This window comes from Eretmochelys imbricata, chromosome 14 (assembly GCF_965152235.1).
Source record: "Eretmochelys imbricata isolate rEreImb1 chromosome 14, rEreImb1.hap1, whole genome shotgun sequence".
Taxonomy (NCBI): Eukaryota; Metazoa; Chordata; order Testudines; family Cheloniidae; genus Eretmochelys; species Eretmochelys imbricata.
Window position 1 is genome coordinate 22,284,672 of NC_135585.1, and position 17,228 is coordinate 22,301,899.

The window sequence follows — 17,228 nt, forward strand, 5'->3', positions numbered from 1 at the left end:
GTGCACATGGGGTGGGGGGGCACTGGGGTTGGGTTTTCACGCCGTGTCTCTCCCATCTCTTCCCTTCTGCAGGAAGATGCTCAAACTATGCGGCGAGGCGGAGGATAAACTAGCCCAGGAGCTCATCCATTTCGAGCTGGAAGTAGAACGGGATGTGATCGAGCCTCTGTTTGTGCTAGCTGAGGTAAGGGGGATCGAGGCACTGAGAGCCAGCAGCAGGGCTGGCAAGGTGTGCGACACCGACCCCTCTGGCCGGTGCATGGAGCAGCGGTGATGAGCTCTGCTGAATGGAGTCACTCCCCTTCAGCGGTGCCTTTCAGGGTGGGGTTCCACACGCTTTTTTGAGATGGGGTGACTACATCTGCCCTCAGTATTCAAGATGTGGGCATACCGTGGATTTATATAGAGGCAATACGATATTTTCTGTCTTATTATCTATCCCTTTCCTAATGATTCCCAACATTCTGTTCACTTTTTTTCACTGCCGCTCATTAGGATTCTTCCTTGTGTCCTAGGCTGGGGTTCCCAGCTAGTGGTACACATTCTCCAAAGGGCTTTTTGATGAGGGATCTAGGCTCCCCATCTCTACCTTGCAGCCCGATCCTAAGAGCCTAGCATATACAGAACTCTTGGTGGCTTCAATGGGCATCCCATGCATGGAATGAATTACAGATCAGGCCTGGAACAACAAGCCTTTGTGCTGGGTCTCTGTGTGCTGACACTGCCCATCTCGCCTTCCTGGTCTGCAAAGGCACTTGTGCTGTTCTAGGCAGCCTTAGGTCACAGTTATGGGGGTGAGGGACAGGGGCCTTCAACTTGCCCTTTTTGTAATTGTTAATTCAGGGCATTTTTGCAAGTGCTCCCCTGTGCTCTGCCAGGGAGCCTGGGCTGCTCAGTGAAATGCGGCTGCTACTGTGGCTTTACATCTCCGGCAAGCCAGGCAGACAGACGCATGCAAAATGCCCCTGATTCTACAGTGCATCTGCGCTGTTCTTCTGCAAGGGTTCTGCATCCCAAAGACCCATTCCAACAAATGAACGGTGAATAGAGCATAGAACTGGGAACCTGTTTTACTCTGATTTCATTGTCTCACTTTTCCGAGTGGGGGCAGACCCCAGTGGCAGAGCCTCCCATGAGCATTCCAGTCTCACCATGACTGGCAGGCTGCCCGCATTGGGGGTCAATGTGTGACCAATTGAACGGGAGGCACTGAGCAGTGGCTGGGGCGGCAAAGGTCTTCCCTTGTGGACAGGTGCAGTCGCCCCACGAGGTTGGGAGCACCTGTTCTGGGCGGTTGACAGCGGCAGCCCGCGCTCCAGCTGTGGTGTTTTGTCTCCTTGCTGCAGGTGGAAATCCCAAATATCCAAAAACAGAGGAAGCATTTAGCAAAATTAGTCCTGGACATGGATTCCTCACGGACAAGGTAGGAAGCATCGTCTCGGTCGGTCTCCCTGCAGCTGGCTTTGCTGCCCAGCCGGTTTTCCTCGTTCAATGACTTTGGAAAAATGATTTTCGAAGCAACTTCTGTAGTTTTTAAGAAATGTTCCCGAGTGAATTACGGCTGATTTCAGAGCAGTGGATTGACAGCTCCGAAGCGAGAAGTGCTTTGTTTGTCCAGACAGCATGGATAGTTTAGGCAGCAGTGGTGCACATTTCTTCCATGTCACCCCACCACTGGGCCTCAGTCTTGGCCCACAATGACCATGTGTTTCAGTCTGTGTCACCCATTCACTCCTTGGCCCATCGGCTGAGAGAGCCAAGCAGGTGCCCCAATGGGTGCCGTGCCTATCGGTGGATTTGGTGAGGTGACAGAGGACTGAGACGCTCACCACCTCATTCTATCTAGGCCTCCAGAGCTAAATAAAACAATCAGGATGCATTGACTGGTCAGTCTCTGCCGTTAAATCTATCAGATCCAGCCTGAATCCGTCCCATCAGCCTGGCTCAGCTTTTACCACACAGAGTATTTTTGATTTTCTGTCTAAAGACGCCTACAGGGAAGTATGGTGTGGGGGATTCCACTTTACTTAGGACCAGTTAGTATCGATTTTCCATCATGATCACTCTACTGAGGAGTTTATTTTTATGTGTCTATTTACTTCATCTTAATTTGTAGAACAGTTGAGAAGGTTGCTTTGGAGTCTCCATTAGCGTTGGGTGTGTTCACATGCATCATTCCAATGCACTAGCCGTGCCCAGCTGTCCTGCCACCACCGTGTGTTATAACCACTAGGAGTACCTGGCAGGGGCTGTCGATCTGTCCCGGTGAATGACAGGTGCAGTCAATGGGTCCATGTCAGGCCACCAGCAAATGCCCTGGAGTCAGGTTAAGCAATGAGCCAGCATTTCAGTTTCCATCTGAAAAATATGCAGATTCCTTTCCTTGCTGTCTTCAAAACGGCATTATTTGTTTGTTGCACAAGTCTGGTTCTTCTCCATTTTGGTGAGGCCTTGCATAGCCAGGCAGGGATTCGTCGCAAAGTAGACTCCTACCGCTTTATTGGAGCGTTGCTAAGCCCTAGCTAGCACAGCCAGAGGTGTGGATGGGCCAGCATGTTCCATCAGAAACCTAGCTTTCCAGGAGGTTATACTATGAGCAGAAACACATTTTGCCTGAGTCTGGAGTTTTCCGGAGGTGATTCTTTTTCAACTTTTTTTTTTTAAATGAAAAGAGAGCAGGGTGATGAGAAATTTGATGTGGCTGGATTTTAAAAGGATGCTAACCACATAAAAAATCCTATTTAAAAAAATTACTCCGGTACGTTATTTGCAAATGCTGTCCATTATTAAGAATGCAATATTTTTTAACAAATTGTAGTTTATTGTTCCCCTTTTATGCAGGTTGTTATTTATTGTCGCCCTGAGAGGTGTGCTAGGCACATCGCAAAGCAAATAGAAAGGCTTGTTCCCTACCCAGCTTTCAGTGATCCTGATCAGGTCACTTTCTGTTTGCTGTCCATCAGACGAGCAGGCTGGTGAGAAGGTTTTGTTCAGGGGGCTACAGGAAAATGTGAAAACTTTTTTTTTTTTTTTTTTTTTTTTTTTAAATCCTCCTTTCCAAAACGGGATCTTTCTCTTCAGACTCTTCTCTGGAACCTCCCACCCCAGCCTATCATAGTTTTATTTTTATTTCAAACTAGATGTTTTTGAAACGTGCTGGAATAGTCCAGAGCGTCCCTGGAACCTCCACCAGATCTAGAACGAACTAGGACAAAGAACTAAGGACCATCACAAACCTCTCCACCTTCAGTTCCAAATGTCCAGTGCACTTCTGCCTGCCTTCTGCAATGTAAAGACAGAGCAGTGTGTACATATAAACAGGCAAACCCCAAAACAAGACCGTACCACAACAAAGCCCCACAATTCTCCCATGGGGGGGGAGGGGAGGGTGAGAGAGAGAACAAACCACATGTGACAGGCGTCAGTCACGTCACTTAATGTACCACGGGAAGGTGCTCAGCTACTAAGGTGATGTGGGTGGTGGAAGAACCTGAACAGCATAGAAATACAATAACTCTTCATTTAACGTTGTAGTTATGTTCTTGAAAAATGCTACTTTAAGTGAAACGATGTTAAGTGAATCCAGGGTGAGATATTTCTCAGGGAATGCCTTTCTGCTAAATGATGAACAAGCACTCGGCTGAGCCCTCAAGAGTAACACGTTGTTAATGTAGCCTCACTCTACAAGACAGCATGAATGGAGGGAGGGGAGATTGCATGACAGAGAGAGACAGAGACACACACCGTGTGTGTGAGAGAGAGAGATGCGCATTGCCCCTTTAAGTACTCTGACCCCACTCTAAGTACACTGCCTTTTTACAGACCTAAAAGTGGCAATTCTTCAACAAAAAAACTTCAAAAACAGACTCCAACGAGAGACTGCTGAATTGGAATTAATTTGCAAACTGGATACAATTAACTTAGGCTTGAATAAAGACTGGGAGTGGATGGGTCATTACACAAAGTAAAACTATTTCCCCATGTTTATTCCCCCACCGCCCCGCTATTCCTCAGAAGTTCTTGTCAACTGCTGGAAATGGCCCACCTTGATTATCACTACAAAAGGTTTTTCCCTCCCCACTCGCTCTCCTGCTGGTAATAGCTCACCTTATGTGATCACTGTCGTTACAGTGAGTATGGTAACACCCATTGTTTCATGTTCTCTGTGTATATAAATCTCCCCACTGTATTTTCCACTGCATGCATCCGATGAAGTGAGCTGTAGCTCACGAAAGCTTATGCTCAAATAAATTTGTTAGTCTCTAAGGTGCCACAAGTCCTCCTTTCCTTTTTGCGGATACAGACTAACACGGCTGCTACTCTGAAACCTGTCTTTTTAAGTAGATCAGCAAGTTGAGACAGCAGGTGCTGTCTGAAAGCTCTCTCTGTCCTGAGCCCTGTCATGTCGTGTGTGCCGTCCCCCGCCCTGCTCTGTGGAGATGGGGTAAAGGAGTGGGGGGCAGGGGACCCCCTGACATTAGCATCCCTCTTTCCCTCCCTGCACAGCAAGCAGGAGGCTCCCAGGAGCAGCTCCAAGGCAGAGGGTAGGAGCTGCACACGGAGGTGCAGGGAGGGACAGCTGAACTGTCCAGCAGTTGATAGCCTGCTGGGCGGCTGCCCCACAGGGAACTTAGGGGAGCGGGGAGCTGATGGGGGAGCTGCCGGCCCACCCTCGTTCCAAGCCCCCACCAGCTCGGGCTGCTCTTTCTGCAAGCAGTGGACAAATCAGGCGGCTGCCAAACAACGTTATGAGGGAGCATTGCACAACTTTGAACAAGCACATTCTCTAATTGATCAGCAACATAACAACGAATAACCGGGACTACATTAAGTGAGGAGTTACTGTAGGGTGAGAGGCTGCATGCAGCTTCTCTCTCCATAGACAGACGACTTCGGAGACCTTGCTCCCAAGGGTAGCCTGCTAGTACATCTCCCATTCTGTTCTTCTGCCTGTCGATGGTGAAATTCTGGCTTGCCAGAGCTCTTTCTTTGCAAATATCTCTTGATGATGATCCTTTTGCGTCCTTGGCCATGTAGATGGTGGCTTAGATTGCAACTCGTCAGAGGGGTGCGGGACTGTCAGCTGGACATTGATCTGAGGCGAAATAATAGAATGGTTGATACAGGACTTGATTCATTAAGAATTAAAAGAGGTGAATGTAATAAATGCTGATCGATATGGGCTTATGGAAAATAGATCTTGTCAAACTAACTTCAGAGCATTTTTTGATGAGATTACAAGTTGGGTTGATAGAATCTTAACCTGAACTGTCACCTTTATCACAGGTATTTTTAGTAAAGTCAGGGGCAGGTCACAGGCGATAAACAAAAAATCACAGAAGCCCATGACCTCTCCCTGCCTTTTACCAAAAATACCCTGCGGGGGCGCACTGCCAGGGGCTGACCTCAGGCAGCTGCTCCAGCCCCAGGGGGGCTGATCCAACCCCTGCAGCTGTTTCAGTCCCAGGGCCAACCTCCAGCCAACTGCTCTGGCCCTGCAGGTGCTCCTGCAGCATGGGCTGACCACCACTGCTCCAACCCCAGGAGTGCTGACACATCTTCTGCTTAAGCCCTGGGGTTGCTGCTTTGATGGGCCCAGGGCTGACAGCTGCTCCAGCCCTGCTGCTGCAGAAGAAGTCCCAGAAAGTCTCAGAATCCGTGACCTCTGTGACCGAATCAAATCCTTAGTAATAGTGTTGATACTTAGGACTAGTCGACCTTTAAAATTTTGATCAGCATAGCTGTGTTGCAGGTGCTCCATAGCTATGCTGACGTAAGCTCGGATGTAGATGTGCTGGATCAGTGGAAGAATGCTTCTGTCAACCTAGCTGCTACCGCTCGGAGAGGTGGATTACCTACAGCGAGAAAAAAAACCCTTCTGTCACCATAGACGCATCCACACTATAGTGCACCAGCAGCATAAATACAATGCCGTAGCTGTGCTGAATGTAGACATGGCCCCAGACTTCTGTGTGGCAATGGACTTGGTATGGCTTGACATTTTCATTAAGAGCCTAGCGTGTGTATGGCGTACGTTAAATGGATTAAAAACTGGTTAACTGATAAGTCTCAAAATGTAACTGTAAATGGGGAATCGTCATCAAGTGGCTCCATTTCTACTGGAATCCCACAAGGATCAGTTCTTGGCCTTGCGCTGTTTTAATATTTTTATTAATGACTTGTCGGAACATATAAAATCGTTCATGATAAAGTTTGCTGGTGACATGCAGATTGGGGGAGGGGTGGACAATGAAGAGGACAGGTCACTGATGCGAGGAGACCAGAATCTCTTGGTAAACTGGGTGCAAGCAAATAATGTGGTACAGCCAAATGGAAGGTCCTATATTTAGGAACAAAGAATGCGGGCCATAGGTACAGGATGGGGGACTCTATCCTGGGAAGCAGGGACTCTGAAGAAGACTTAGGGGTCAGGGTGGATAGTCAGCTGCACATGTGCCCAAACTGTAACACTGTCAAAAAGGGCTAATGCGACCCTTGGGTATGTATGCAGGAGAATCTTGAGTAGGAGTAGGGAGGTTATATCACCTCCATATTTGGTACCAGCGCAGCTGCTCGTGGAATATTGTATCCAGTTCTGGTGCCCACAATTCAAGGATGATGCTGATAAATTGGAGAGGGTTCAGAGAAGAGCCGTAAGAATGTTAAAGGATTGGAAAATAGACCTTATAGTGATAGACTCAAGGAACTCAATCTATTTAGCTAACAAAGAGCAGGTTAGGGGTGATTTGAAAATAGTCTATAGGTATCTACATCAGGAAAGTTGCATGGCCTGTATCATGCAGGAGGTCAGACTAGATGATCAGAATGGCCCCTTCTGGCTGTGAATCTATGAAATCTCTGATTTTTGCCTTTTAGAAACTGCTTTTTCTTTGAAACAATATTGAAAGGTTAATTTAAATCTCCTGTATCCTCTAGGAGATTGTTTTCAGGCTGGGTCAACCCAACCTCTGGGACACATCACTTGCTCAACTCCTTTGAGAAGTAACTCGGCCCTCATTGCTGGCGGGCCAGAGAATAGCCAGTATGTTAACTGACCTCATGCCAGGCCTAACTGGCACATACTGGAGCAGAGAGGAGCCACCTGGCTTTTTAATGTACCGGGGCGGGCCACGGAGACCACAGGTCCCTGTCTGCCACATGCCATCTTGAGCTAAGTGGTTACGGTCAGGATGCACCTAAGCCTACATGGTTGAGCCCCTTGCATGGCTGTTCCCTTTGCCAGGCAGCTCTTCCATCCGTTGCTGACGCCAGTTCCATTGCGTCCCCTCTCAGGTGGCAGCAGTCGGCGAAGTCGTCAGGTTTGTCAAGCAACCTGCAGCCGTTGGGTGCCAAAGCGGATGCTCTCAGGGAAGAGATGGAGGAGGCGGCGAACAGAGTGGAGATTTGCAGGGTACTTCTCACTCTCTCTTATCTCACAGCTGTGCAGTCCATCAACGCCCAGTGAATGGGAGAAGGTTTATATGGGTTGGGGAATTCGGGGCTGGGAGTTGCAGGCCTATGCTGGCAAGCAGGGCACAGGTGTGGGAGAGTGACGCCAATGAAGGCCTGCTGTTCCCAGAAGTCCCCGTCGACCCCCCGCGCCCAATAGGCAGCGTCAGCGGCCTTTGTCTCAGGCTCCCTGCCACAGCCCTGCCAGGAATCCTCACCCTTTGCCAGGAGGAGTTGCTGGTGCAGGGAGAGGAAACCTGTCTCTCTCACCACTTCAGAGCCCCTCAATCACCCTCCTGCTACACCACGTGAGACCTATCCTCTGCAGCCTGGGGAGAGACCCCCCCCACTCGCTTCCTTCACCTTCCCCCTGCCTCCCATACAGCCTAAGGGCATACCTGCTTCCTGACCCTCTCTGCCTTGATCTCACACAGTTTGAGGTGGGCTCTCCCTGACCCTCTCCTCCCCCAGGTTGGGGAGAACTCTAAGCTAACAACTCTGAGAGCTGGTGAGCAGCTTCTGCCCTCCCGTGTCATGCCCAGATAATTAGCAGGTGCCAGGGTGTGGTATTGCATTGTGAGCCGCAGTAGCACAGTATGTGAAGTGCCCAAGCCCCAAGAGGTAACCAGCACTTTCCTCCAGTTTGTTCGTTTGATAAGCCAGTGTGGATGAAAACCAATGACTGAAGAAAGGATGTCCTCTCCTCCCTTTGCCCTCCCACATCCCAGCTCCATCTGGCAGTGTTTGGGGCTGCAAAGCAAACTCTTCCAGGTATCCTCCATCCTAGGGGACTATGGCAGGGGACTGTTGCAAAATTCAGCACCGGTAGTATGTTGAACCCTAATATACTGACGTGCAAGAGGAGGCACGGTTTAGTGATTAGAGCATAGGACCAAGAGTTAGCAGATCTGGGTCGTGGGCTCTTCTCTGCTGCAGACTGGTTGTGAGAGACTGGCCAAATCACACCCCTGCTTTGTGCCTCAGTTTCCCCATCTGTAAAATACAGATTCTGATACCCAAACATCTTCTACTAAATAGAAATAAATGACAGTTTGCCTCTTAGCATAATGTGGGACTTCCCTCATGAAGAGGGAGATCGTGTTGCGTAGTGGGAGAGCACTAGACTGGAGCTCAGAAGACATAGGTTCTATTCCTGGCTCTGCTGAGGGCCTGCTGGGTGACCTTGGACAAGTCACTTTGCCTCCCTATGCTTCAGTTTCCCCATCTGTATAATGGAAATAATACTGACCTCCTTTGTAAATTGCTTTGTGATTTACTGATTAAGGGTGCTATGAAAGACCTACTATTGTAAGTTGCTTTGTGCTTCTCTGTTGCCTTCTGCTTAAGATTTCAAAGTATTAGTATGTATATTTTGAGCTAGATTTTAAAAAGTGCTTAGCTCCCACAGCTGGAGCCAGTTTTTGTGAGTACTTCCGAAATCTGGCCATTCCATTTAAGCACCTAAAGCACCTTTAAGCACTGAGCTCTCTTGAAAATCTATTCCCTACCTGTTTGTGCACTAACTCATGTGGTTTTATAGGATGTGACTGTACGTATTCAGGAACTCCAAACCAGTCTAACAGACTACTCCGTAAGAACAGCCATACTGAGTCAAACCAGTGGTCCATCTAGCCCAGTATCCTGTCTTCTGATAGTGGCTGATGCCAGGTGCTTCAGAGGGAATGAACAGAACAGGGCAATTATTGAGTGATCCATCCCCTGTCATACAGTCCCAATTCTGGCAAACAGAGGCTAGGCAGACCCAGAGCACGAAGTTGCATCCTTGACCATCCTGGCAACAAGTTCCACAGGTGGACTAAGCATTGTAGAAAGAAGTATTTCCTTTTGTTTGTTTTAAACCTGCTGCCTATTGATTTTATTGGGCAACCCCTGTTCCTGTTCCCCTGTTATGTGAAGTGGTAAATAACATTTCCTTTTTCATTTTTTCCACACCAGTCATGATTTTATAGACCTCTATCATAAACACAAAAAGGAAGCTCACAAGAAGAGGAAACTTGGACAGATGACTAGGGAGGAGTATAAATATATTGTTCGAGCATGCAGGGATGTAATCTGGAAGGCCAAAGCACAATTGAGTTGTAGCTAGCAAGGGATGTGAGGGGTAACAAGAAATGTTTCTACAGGTATGTTAGCAACAAGAAGAAGGTCAGGGAAAGTGTGGGACCTTTACTGAATGGGGGAGGCAACCTAGTGACAGACAATATGGAAAAAGCTGAAGTACTCAATGCTTTTTTTGCCTTGGTCTTCACAGACAAGGTCAGCTCCCAGACTGCTGCACTGGGCAGTACAGTATGAGGAAGAGGTGAGCAGCCCTCAGTGGTGAAAGAACACGTTAAGGATTATTTAGAAAAGCTGGACAAGCACAAGTCCATGGATCCGGATCTGAGGGTTCTGAGGGAATTGGCAGATGTGATTGCAGAGCCATTGGCCATTATCTTTGAAAACTCGTGGAGATCTGGGGAGGTCCCAGATGATCGGTAAAAGGCAAATATAGTGCCCATCTTTAAAAAAAGGGAAGAAGGAGAATCTGGGGAACTACAGCCTCACCTCAGTCCCCAGAAAAATCATGGAGCAGGTCCTCAAGGAATCCATTTTGAAGCACTTGGAGGAGAGGAAGATGATCAGGAACAGTCAACATGGATTCACCAAGGGCAAGTCATGCCTGACCAATCTGATTGCCTTCTATGATAAGATAACTGGCTCTATGGATCAGGGGAAAACGGTGGACGTGATGTATCTTGACTGGCAAGAATACTGTGGGAGACCGTTACAAAGCTTTTGGTAACGGTCTCCCACAGTATTCTTGCCAGTAAGTTAAAGAAGTTGGCTAGATCGTCGGGCTCAATGGGTAGTGATCAACGGCTTTGCATCTAGTTGGCAGCCGGTATCAAGCAGAGTGCCCCAGGGGTTGGTCCTGGGGCCAGTTTTGTTCAACATCTTTATTAATGATCTGGATGATGGGATGGATTGCACCCTCAGCAAGTTCGTGGATGACGCTAAGCTGGTGGGAGAGGTAGATACACTGGAGTGTAGGGATAGGGTCCAGAGTGACCTAGACAAATTGGAGGACTGGGCCAAAAGAAATCTGATGAGGTTCAACAAGGACAAGTGCAAAGTCCTGCACTTAGGACGGAAGAATCCCATGCACTGCTACAGGCTGGGGACTGGCTGTCTAAGCGGCAGTTCTGCAGAAAAGGACCTGGGGATTACAGTGGATGAGAAGCTGGATATGAGACAACAGTGTGCCCTTGTTACCGAGAAGGCTAACGGCATATTGGGCTGCATTAGTAGGAGCATTGCCAGCAGATCGAAGGAAGTGATTATTCCCCTCTGTTTGGCACTGGTGAGGCCACATCTGGAGTATTGCGTCCAGTTTTGGGCCCCCCACTACAGAAGGGATGTGGACAAATTGGAGAGAGTCCAGCGGAGGGCAACAAAAATGATAGGGGGTGGGGCACATGATTTATGAGGAAAGGCTGAGGGAACTGGGTTTATTTAGTCTGCAGAAGAGAAGAGTAAGGGGGGATTTGATAGCAGCCTTCAACTACCTGAAGGGGGGGTTCTAAAGAGGATGGAGCTAGGCTGTTTTCAGTGGTGGCAGATGATAGAACAAGGAGCAATGGTCTCAAGTTGCAGTGAGGGAGGTCTAGGCTGGATATTAGGAAACATTATTTCACTAGGCGATGGTGAAGCACTGGAATAGGTTACCTAGGGAGGTGGTGGAAGCCATTCTTAGAGGTTTTTAAGGCCTGGTTTGGTAAAGCCCTGGCTGGGATGATTTAGCTGGTGTTGGTCCTGCTTTGAGCAGGGGGTTGGACTAGATGACCTCCTGAGGTCTCTTCCAACCTAATGTTTCTATGATTCTATGATCATATCCCCCCTTAGTCGTCTCTTTTCCAAGCTGAAAAGTCCCAGTCTTTTTCATCTCTATTCATATGGCAGCTGTTCCATACCCCTAACCATTTTTGTTGTCCTTCTCTGCACCTTTTCCAGTTCTAAAGTATCTTTTCTGAGTACAAGCAATTTGCAACTCACTAGGTGTATATTTAATTTGATATATAATATACTACAGCTGGTCAAAATGTTTTAAACATTTTTATGAGAAATGTCACTGTGACGGGTTGGATCCCAGAAACCCCCTGGGGGTTGCCAACTGGTGTACCAAGACTACTTATGCCCCTGCTTTCCTGCCTTGTCAGCTTAGGACTTCAGTGCCCTGCCTGGTTTGAGCCAGACCCGCTAGCCTGGTGCAAACCCAGACCCAGATCTGAACCACGTCCCCTAACAGCTGTAGGCTTAACTAAGAGCAGCTTACAGAAGCGTGCCTGTCTTTAACACTCAGATGCCCAACTCCCAATGGGGTCCAAACCCTAAATAAATCTGGTTTACCCTGTATAAAGCTTACGCAGATGACAGAAGTTGGTCCAATAAAAGATATTACCTCCCCCACCTTGTCTGTCTAATATCCTGGGACCAACATGGCTACAAGAATACAGCATATTACAAACTATGAAAGAGTCTTAAGGTATGTCCAAGCTTTGAGCTGCAGGCGTAATTCCCAACTCAAGGAGACGTACCCTCACTAACTCTGATTAAGATGGCGTGCTAAAAATAAAATGTAGCCACAGCTGCACAACACGCAGGAGGGGCTAGCCGCCCCGAGACAGTCGTGTCCGAGACCTTTGGTACCTGCTCGGGTGGCTAGCTCCTCGTGCTGCCACAGCTATGCTTCTGTTTTTAGTGCGCTGTCTCGATCAGAGGTAGTGTGAGTATGTCTGCTTGAGCTAGAAATTGTACCTTCCCGCTCCAACATAGAGGTACTTTACTGAATAAGTGCTGCCCATTACTGGTTTGAGCAATAATGGGCTGTATATATTTAATGAACCACTCAGACAAAAATAACCAAACAGAGAGCGAAAAAAGTAGCACATTTAGGTTACATGCAATGCATCCCTTAGGGAACACGCGGCATTTGACTAATCAGACGCTGCTTCAAACCATCCTGCTTAGGAACAGTTTGTTGCAGACTGGTGGCTAATCATAATCTCAAAAGAGAGGGAAGGGGGGGAGAGAGAGAGAGAGAGAGAGTGTGTGTGTGTGTGTGTGTGTGTTTACAGCTTTGCATCCAGGGTTTTTGTGCATGGGTCTATTCTTCTTTTCTTCTCCTCCAAAGCTCCTGTTGTGCAGGGTAAATTTATTTTATTCCATATAAAGTCCGTTTTTTGAGCTGAGTATCAGAATTGACATTGGCATAGACTTTCATGCTCCTTTCAACACTTAACACTAGTTTGTCATTTCTGGGTGTGGTTAGATTCATTCTAAAGTTTGTCTCTTGAAAGGCTTTGAAATAGTCAGTGACCTGCTTCTCCTCTCTCAGCCTAAGAATTGTACCGGTAGGGAGCTGAATTAGTAGCATTGTTACTTAAACATGGTTTTCTGCATTAACATGACTATGGCCCCAATCCTGCAAACACTCATGCATCTGTTTAACTTCACTATGATGAGGAGCCATTGAAATTGGTGGGATTACTTCCGCTATAAAGTTAAGCGCATGCATATTGGCGGGATAAGGGGCACTTGTCTGAATGTGCAAAAGCAATGAATTTTGCAATATTTTGTCTGCCATAGTGGAATGACACTTCTGTCTGTCTGTCTAATCTATCCATCCATGTGCTGAGCTTTGTTTGAGTCAGGGTGGAGCTACAATGATGAAGTAAAGACACAGAGGGCTGTTCCTGATTATCCCTAACACACAACCATAAAAGCCCAACTGCCTTGCGTACCCTCACATGCCCTGTTTCCACCCCCGGCTTGTGTTTATGGCCAAAGGTCTGCTTTATTTTCATTAGGGATTTGTGTGTGTCCGACCTGAAGCTGGAAGGCAGGGCGCATTGCCACTTAGCCACGAGTGTCCGTAGGCAAAGCCATCCAGGAAATGTTTATTACAAATATAGGTTGGGGAGAAATGTCATTTACTTATACTGCTGTTTTAGTTTGTTGCTGGCATAACTATCCTAGAGCTTATTTAAAAAAGGATTCTCCACAATATCTGAAATCAACCAGGTCAATTGGCCTTCTCCATTCGGGATCAGTCATAACACGGCAAAGGGTGTTTGTAGTGAAAAGGAGAACCATACATTACAGCTAAGTCACAAGGCAATAGCCTCCTGTTGACTGTCCTGACATGGCAGGGGGGTAGGATCCAGGAAAGGGTTAGTGGTGACTGCCATTCTTGAGATGGGGGCAATAAAACCTCATGAAATGTCTTGCTTTTTTAAAACCTGTAAGTAAATATAGCACAAATAAGTGGGAGCGAATCATGCCACTGGTCCTTGCCTGGCATAGTCTGGGCAGGGGCTGTTAAAACTTTCCACCCACCCACATGAATCCTGACCTGCACCCCCCTCTGCTATTCCAGTCCAGGGTCTCCCTCACAGCTCTGCTAGTGCACTGCAGCCCTCCCTCCCCCTGCTATCCTGGACCTCTGCAAATACACCTGCGCCAAGGTCTCTCATGAACAGAGACTGGCACTTGTTCTGAATTATTGCATTTTGTGCAGTGGCTTCATAATGTGGACAGGCAGGGGCTCGAGTGAGACAATTCCCCCTGAGCCCTTCCAAAAAGAACCAGACCTCCATGTGTGAACTATGGTTAGTGCAGGGTTTGAACCCAGATCTTCAGAGGTGAAGAGTTATCCCATTCTGCCACCACCAGCAGATCCTCAGAACCTCACTCTTTACAGGGCACTGACTCATTCGCCACAGTTAGTGAGCCTTGGTAAGGAAGTTTCCCCATGTTGTCCCCCAGCCTGATACAAGGTCCAGGATCCACTGTTCTGCAGGTGGGAGAAGCAAATGGATTTTTCTCAGAAAAAGGCTGTTTCCATCTCCACCTTCACCACCTCCTCTCCTTGCACATCCACCCCGTTTTCGACCTTCACTGTCATCGGCTCCGTCTCTGCCTCCATGCCCATCTCCATTCTTGTCTCCATGCCTTGACTCTCCATCCCCATGTCTGGTTCTGACTCCAGCTGCTCCTCCCATGCCCTCTCTGCACCCATCTCCCCATGTCCTGACCATTCCCCTTTGTTGTCCTCACGCGTTCCTTTAGGATAACGGAACTTACACACACAGAGTTATGCCCAAAGTCCCCTTTGCCATATCCCCTTGTTAACTTTCAGATATTTTCTACTTTTTTAAAACACACTTTCCTGTCCCAGCGAAACGAGAGGGGCGTGTCCCCCACACTTTTCTCTTACGTTTGCACTTCAACTGTTTGCCATTCGTGTTTAACAAAATTCATGATGTGACAATAAAACAACCAAATTGCTCTTCTTCCTCTTCCCACAAGACCAACAAGGGCCACACACAGGGCATCACTGACCATCCTAAGATTGCCAATTGGAGAGGCTCAGATGCTGAGCTGTTGAAGGTATATTTCTGATGGTAGCATTTAGCTCCTTGGTGGGGGTCTCCATTCCCTGGGCTCACATGTTCTGTTTACCACTGGACTTTGGGGGAGCGGGGGTTGGAGGGATGGGGGTGGGAAATATTAAATTGGGGGGCAGGGGCAGGAATATACCCCTGGAAATGTGGAGCCAATAGATCCAGTAGCTTCTGTGCATGCTTCTGACAAATGCAGCTGTGTCACATAATCTAGATTTGCAAACAACCACACACACCCCACCTGATGTTCCCGTAGTCCTGGGTCTCTTGTGAGCAGAAGCTGCCAGCTGTGCTAATTTTACAGAGACCCAGCAAAGACCCAACCATTTCACTTGTGACACCAGCAGGATTTGAACCCAGATGTTCAAAAACGGGGTGCTGGCCCTAACCTGCTGTGCTATCTAACTCTGCTTTCCTTCCTCCCTACTCAATGAAACTGCTGAACCCCCTCTATGGCACTTGTGTGGAGAACAACCTCCTGGACAAACCTGCTTCAGGAATTCCACAGGCAGTACCCTTACAAAGTACCCATGGGACACTTGTTGAATGCAATGGGCACCTAAAGAGAACCTGCAAAGCTTTTATCCCTTGATGTGCGCCCAGTGGGCAGCTCTGCGTGCAGATGTATGCATGTACATCCACGTCTGGGGTTGGAACATGCTCACACACACATAGTGACTGCCCCATTGGTGCTGAGGATAGAATAGTACGTAGCATAGCCCTTTGTGTAGATTTACAGGGAGCAGAGTCAGATTGGGGTGTGGTGGGTACTGAGGGCTCTGCAGTTGCCACGTGTATGCTAAGGTGGCATATTTTGACCGTCAGTGGTTGAGAAATCGGGAAAAGCCACCAGAGATCTCAAAAGGTTTTAGGTGGGCAAGTCCCTCATTGTCCTCATGTCTGCTACTCCTGAGTCAAACTCAGACCTGGGTGTAACCAGCCATGGAAGTCAGTGGGGTTATACCCGTTTACATCGGGTCTGAATTTGGCCCAGTGTGTTGGTTGTTTTTATATAGCAAGATTCTTTCCGAAACCAAAGGCAGGGGAAAACCTCCAAACTTTGCAGCATCTCAGATCTTGGATGCATCACCATTCAAGGCACAATTATCCCTTTCAGTTCCATCTAGGCACTGATATCCTGCTCTCACAACATCTGTGGAGTTCCCACGACATTCTGCTCTCTTGATGTGTATGGAATTCCCTGTGGAGCAGAATATCGGATTCTAGATCCACCTTATGGATCTAAGGGGAGAAGTTTCTTGCTCTGAATGAGGTGTTTTATTTCTGTTCCGCAAATCCTGCGGCGTTTGCCTCCCCATCTTGTACTCGGACTAGTAACGAAAGCTGAGCCACGCAGGATTGCTAATGCCAGATCTGTATATATTCCCTCCCCCCGAGTCTGTGTTTCACTGTCCATGTTCCCAGCAGCCAGGATCAAATGCACCATAAGGTCTGTGTCATTTCCAGGTGGCCCTGCAAAGGTGGTGCAATCCCAGCAACGTGCAGCACCGTCCTGCAAGCATCTCTGACCCTGTGTGCCAGCCTTCGAGCCTGATCCACCTGTAAATGATTGCAATTGCTGGTCAGGGTGGTTTGATTTTGTGTGATTTACTTCTTGCTAATTCTGTGCTCTCCATAGGACCAGCTCTCGGCTGACATGTACAATTTCGTGGCCAAAGAAATAGACTATGCAAACTACTTCCAAACTGTAAGTGCCAGTGGGGATTGGGCTTTTCTGTCTGTGTCCTTCCCTTGTGCATGCTGTCTCACTGTGTCTGGGCGAGAGACCGGTTGTTAACACCCCTCCTCCAACCCTTACCCAAGTGCCCCATGGTTCCTACAGCAGTGGGAAAGGGACTGAGAGGCTTTTTCCACTGGACCGTATGAACTGGAACCATAAACTCACTGAACATTAAATCCCACCAAATGAGGGTAGATCCATCCCCATTGTCGTATCTGCTCATTATACTCCACACCTGAACATAGCCATTATATGGACAACATACCCCCATATCTCAGTGTCTGTACTTTGAATTGGGGAGATTGCAGATTATGTATTCCTTATGCCACCAGCTCCTAAACCAAATTTCGCACCCCTTGATAATCTGTACCTTATTCCCTGATAACCAGAAACTTCTATGCCTAAACTCTGTACCGTTTTCTTTTTACTTCAACATTATCTTTCCCTTGTCTTTTCCCCAGTTAATAGAAGTGCAAGCAGAATACCATAGGAAGTCATTAGCACTTTTACAGAACGTGTTGCCTCAGATAAAAGCACAGCAGGGTAAGTGTTTTCTTAATTGACGGTATGCT

At 47.8% G+C, this 17,228-nt stretch overlaps 1 protein-coding gene across 1 annotated transcript in view; it reads left to right on the forward strand.

Annotated features, from left to right (window-relative positions):
• ARHGAP44 (Rho GTPase activating protein 44) overlaps window positions 1-17,228 on the forward strand; it is a 153,051-nt gene that overhangs the window by 100,884 nt on the left and 34,939 nt on the right. Inside the window, exons 5-10 of the mRNA XM_077834025.1 lie at window positions 73-184; window positions 1,347-1,423; window positions 7,294-7,411; window positions 14,821-14,901; window positions 16,555-16,623; window positions 17,118-17,199. Coding sequence (XP_077690151.1) covers window positions 73-184; window positions 1,347-1,423; window positions 7,294-7,411; window positions 14,821-14,901; window positions 16,555-16,623; window positions 17,118-17,199 — 539 coding nt within the window. The remainder of the gene's footprint in view (window positions 1-72; window positions 185-1,346; window positions 1,424-7,293; window positions 7,412-14,820; window positions 14,902-16,554; window positions 16,624-17,117; window positions 17,200-17,228) is intronic.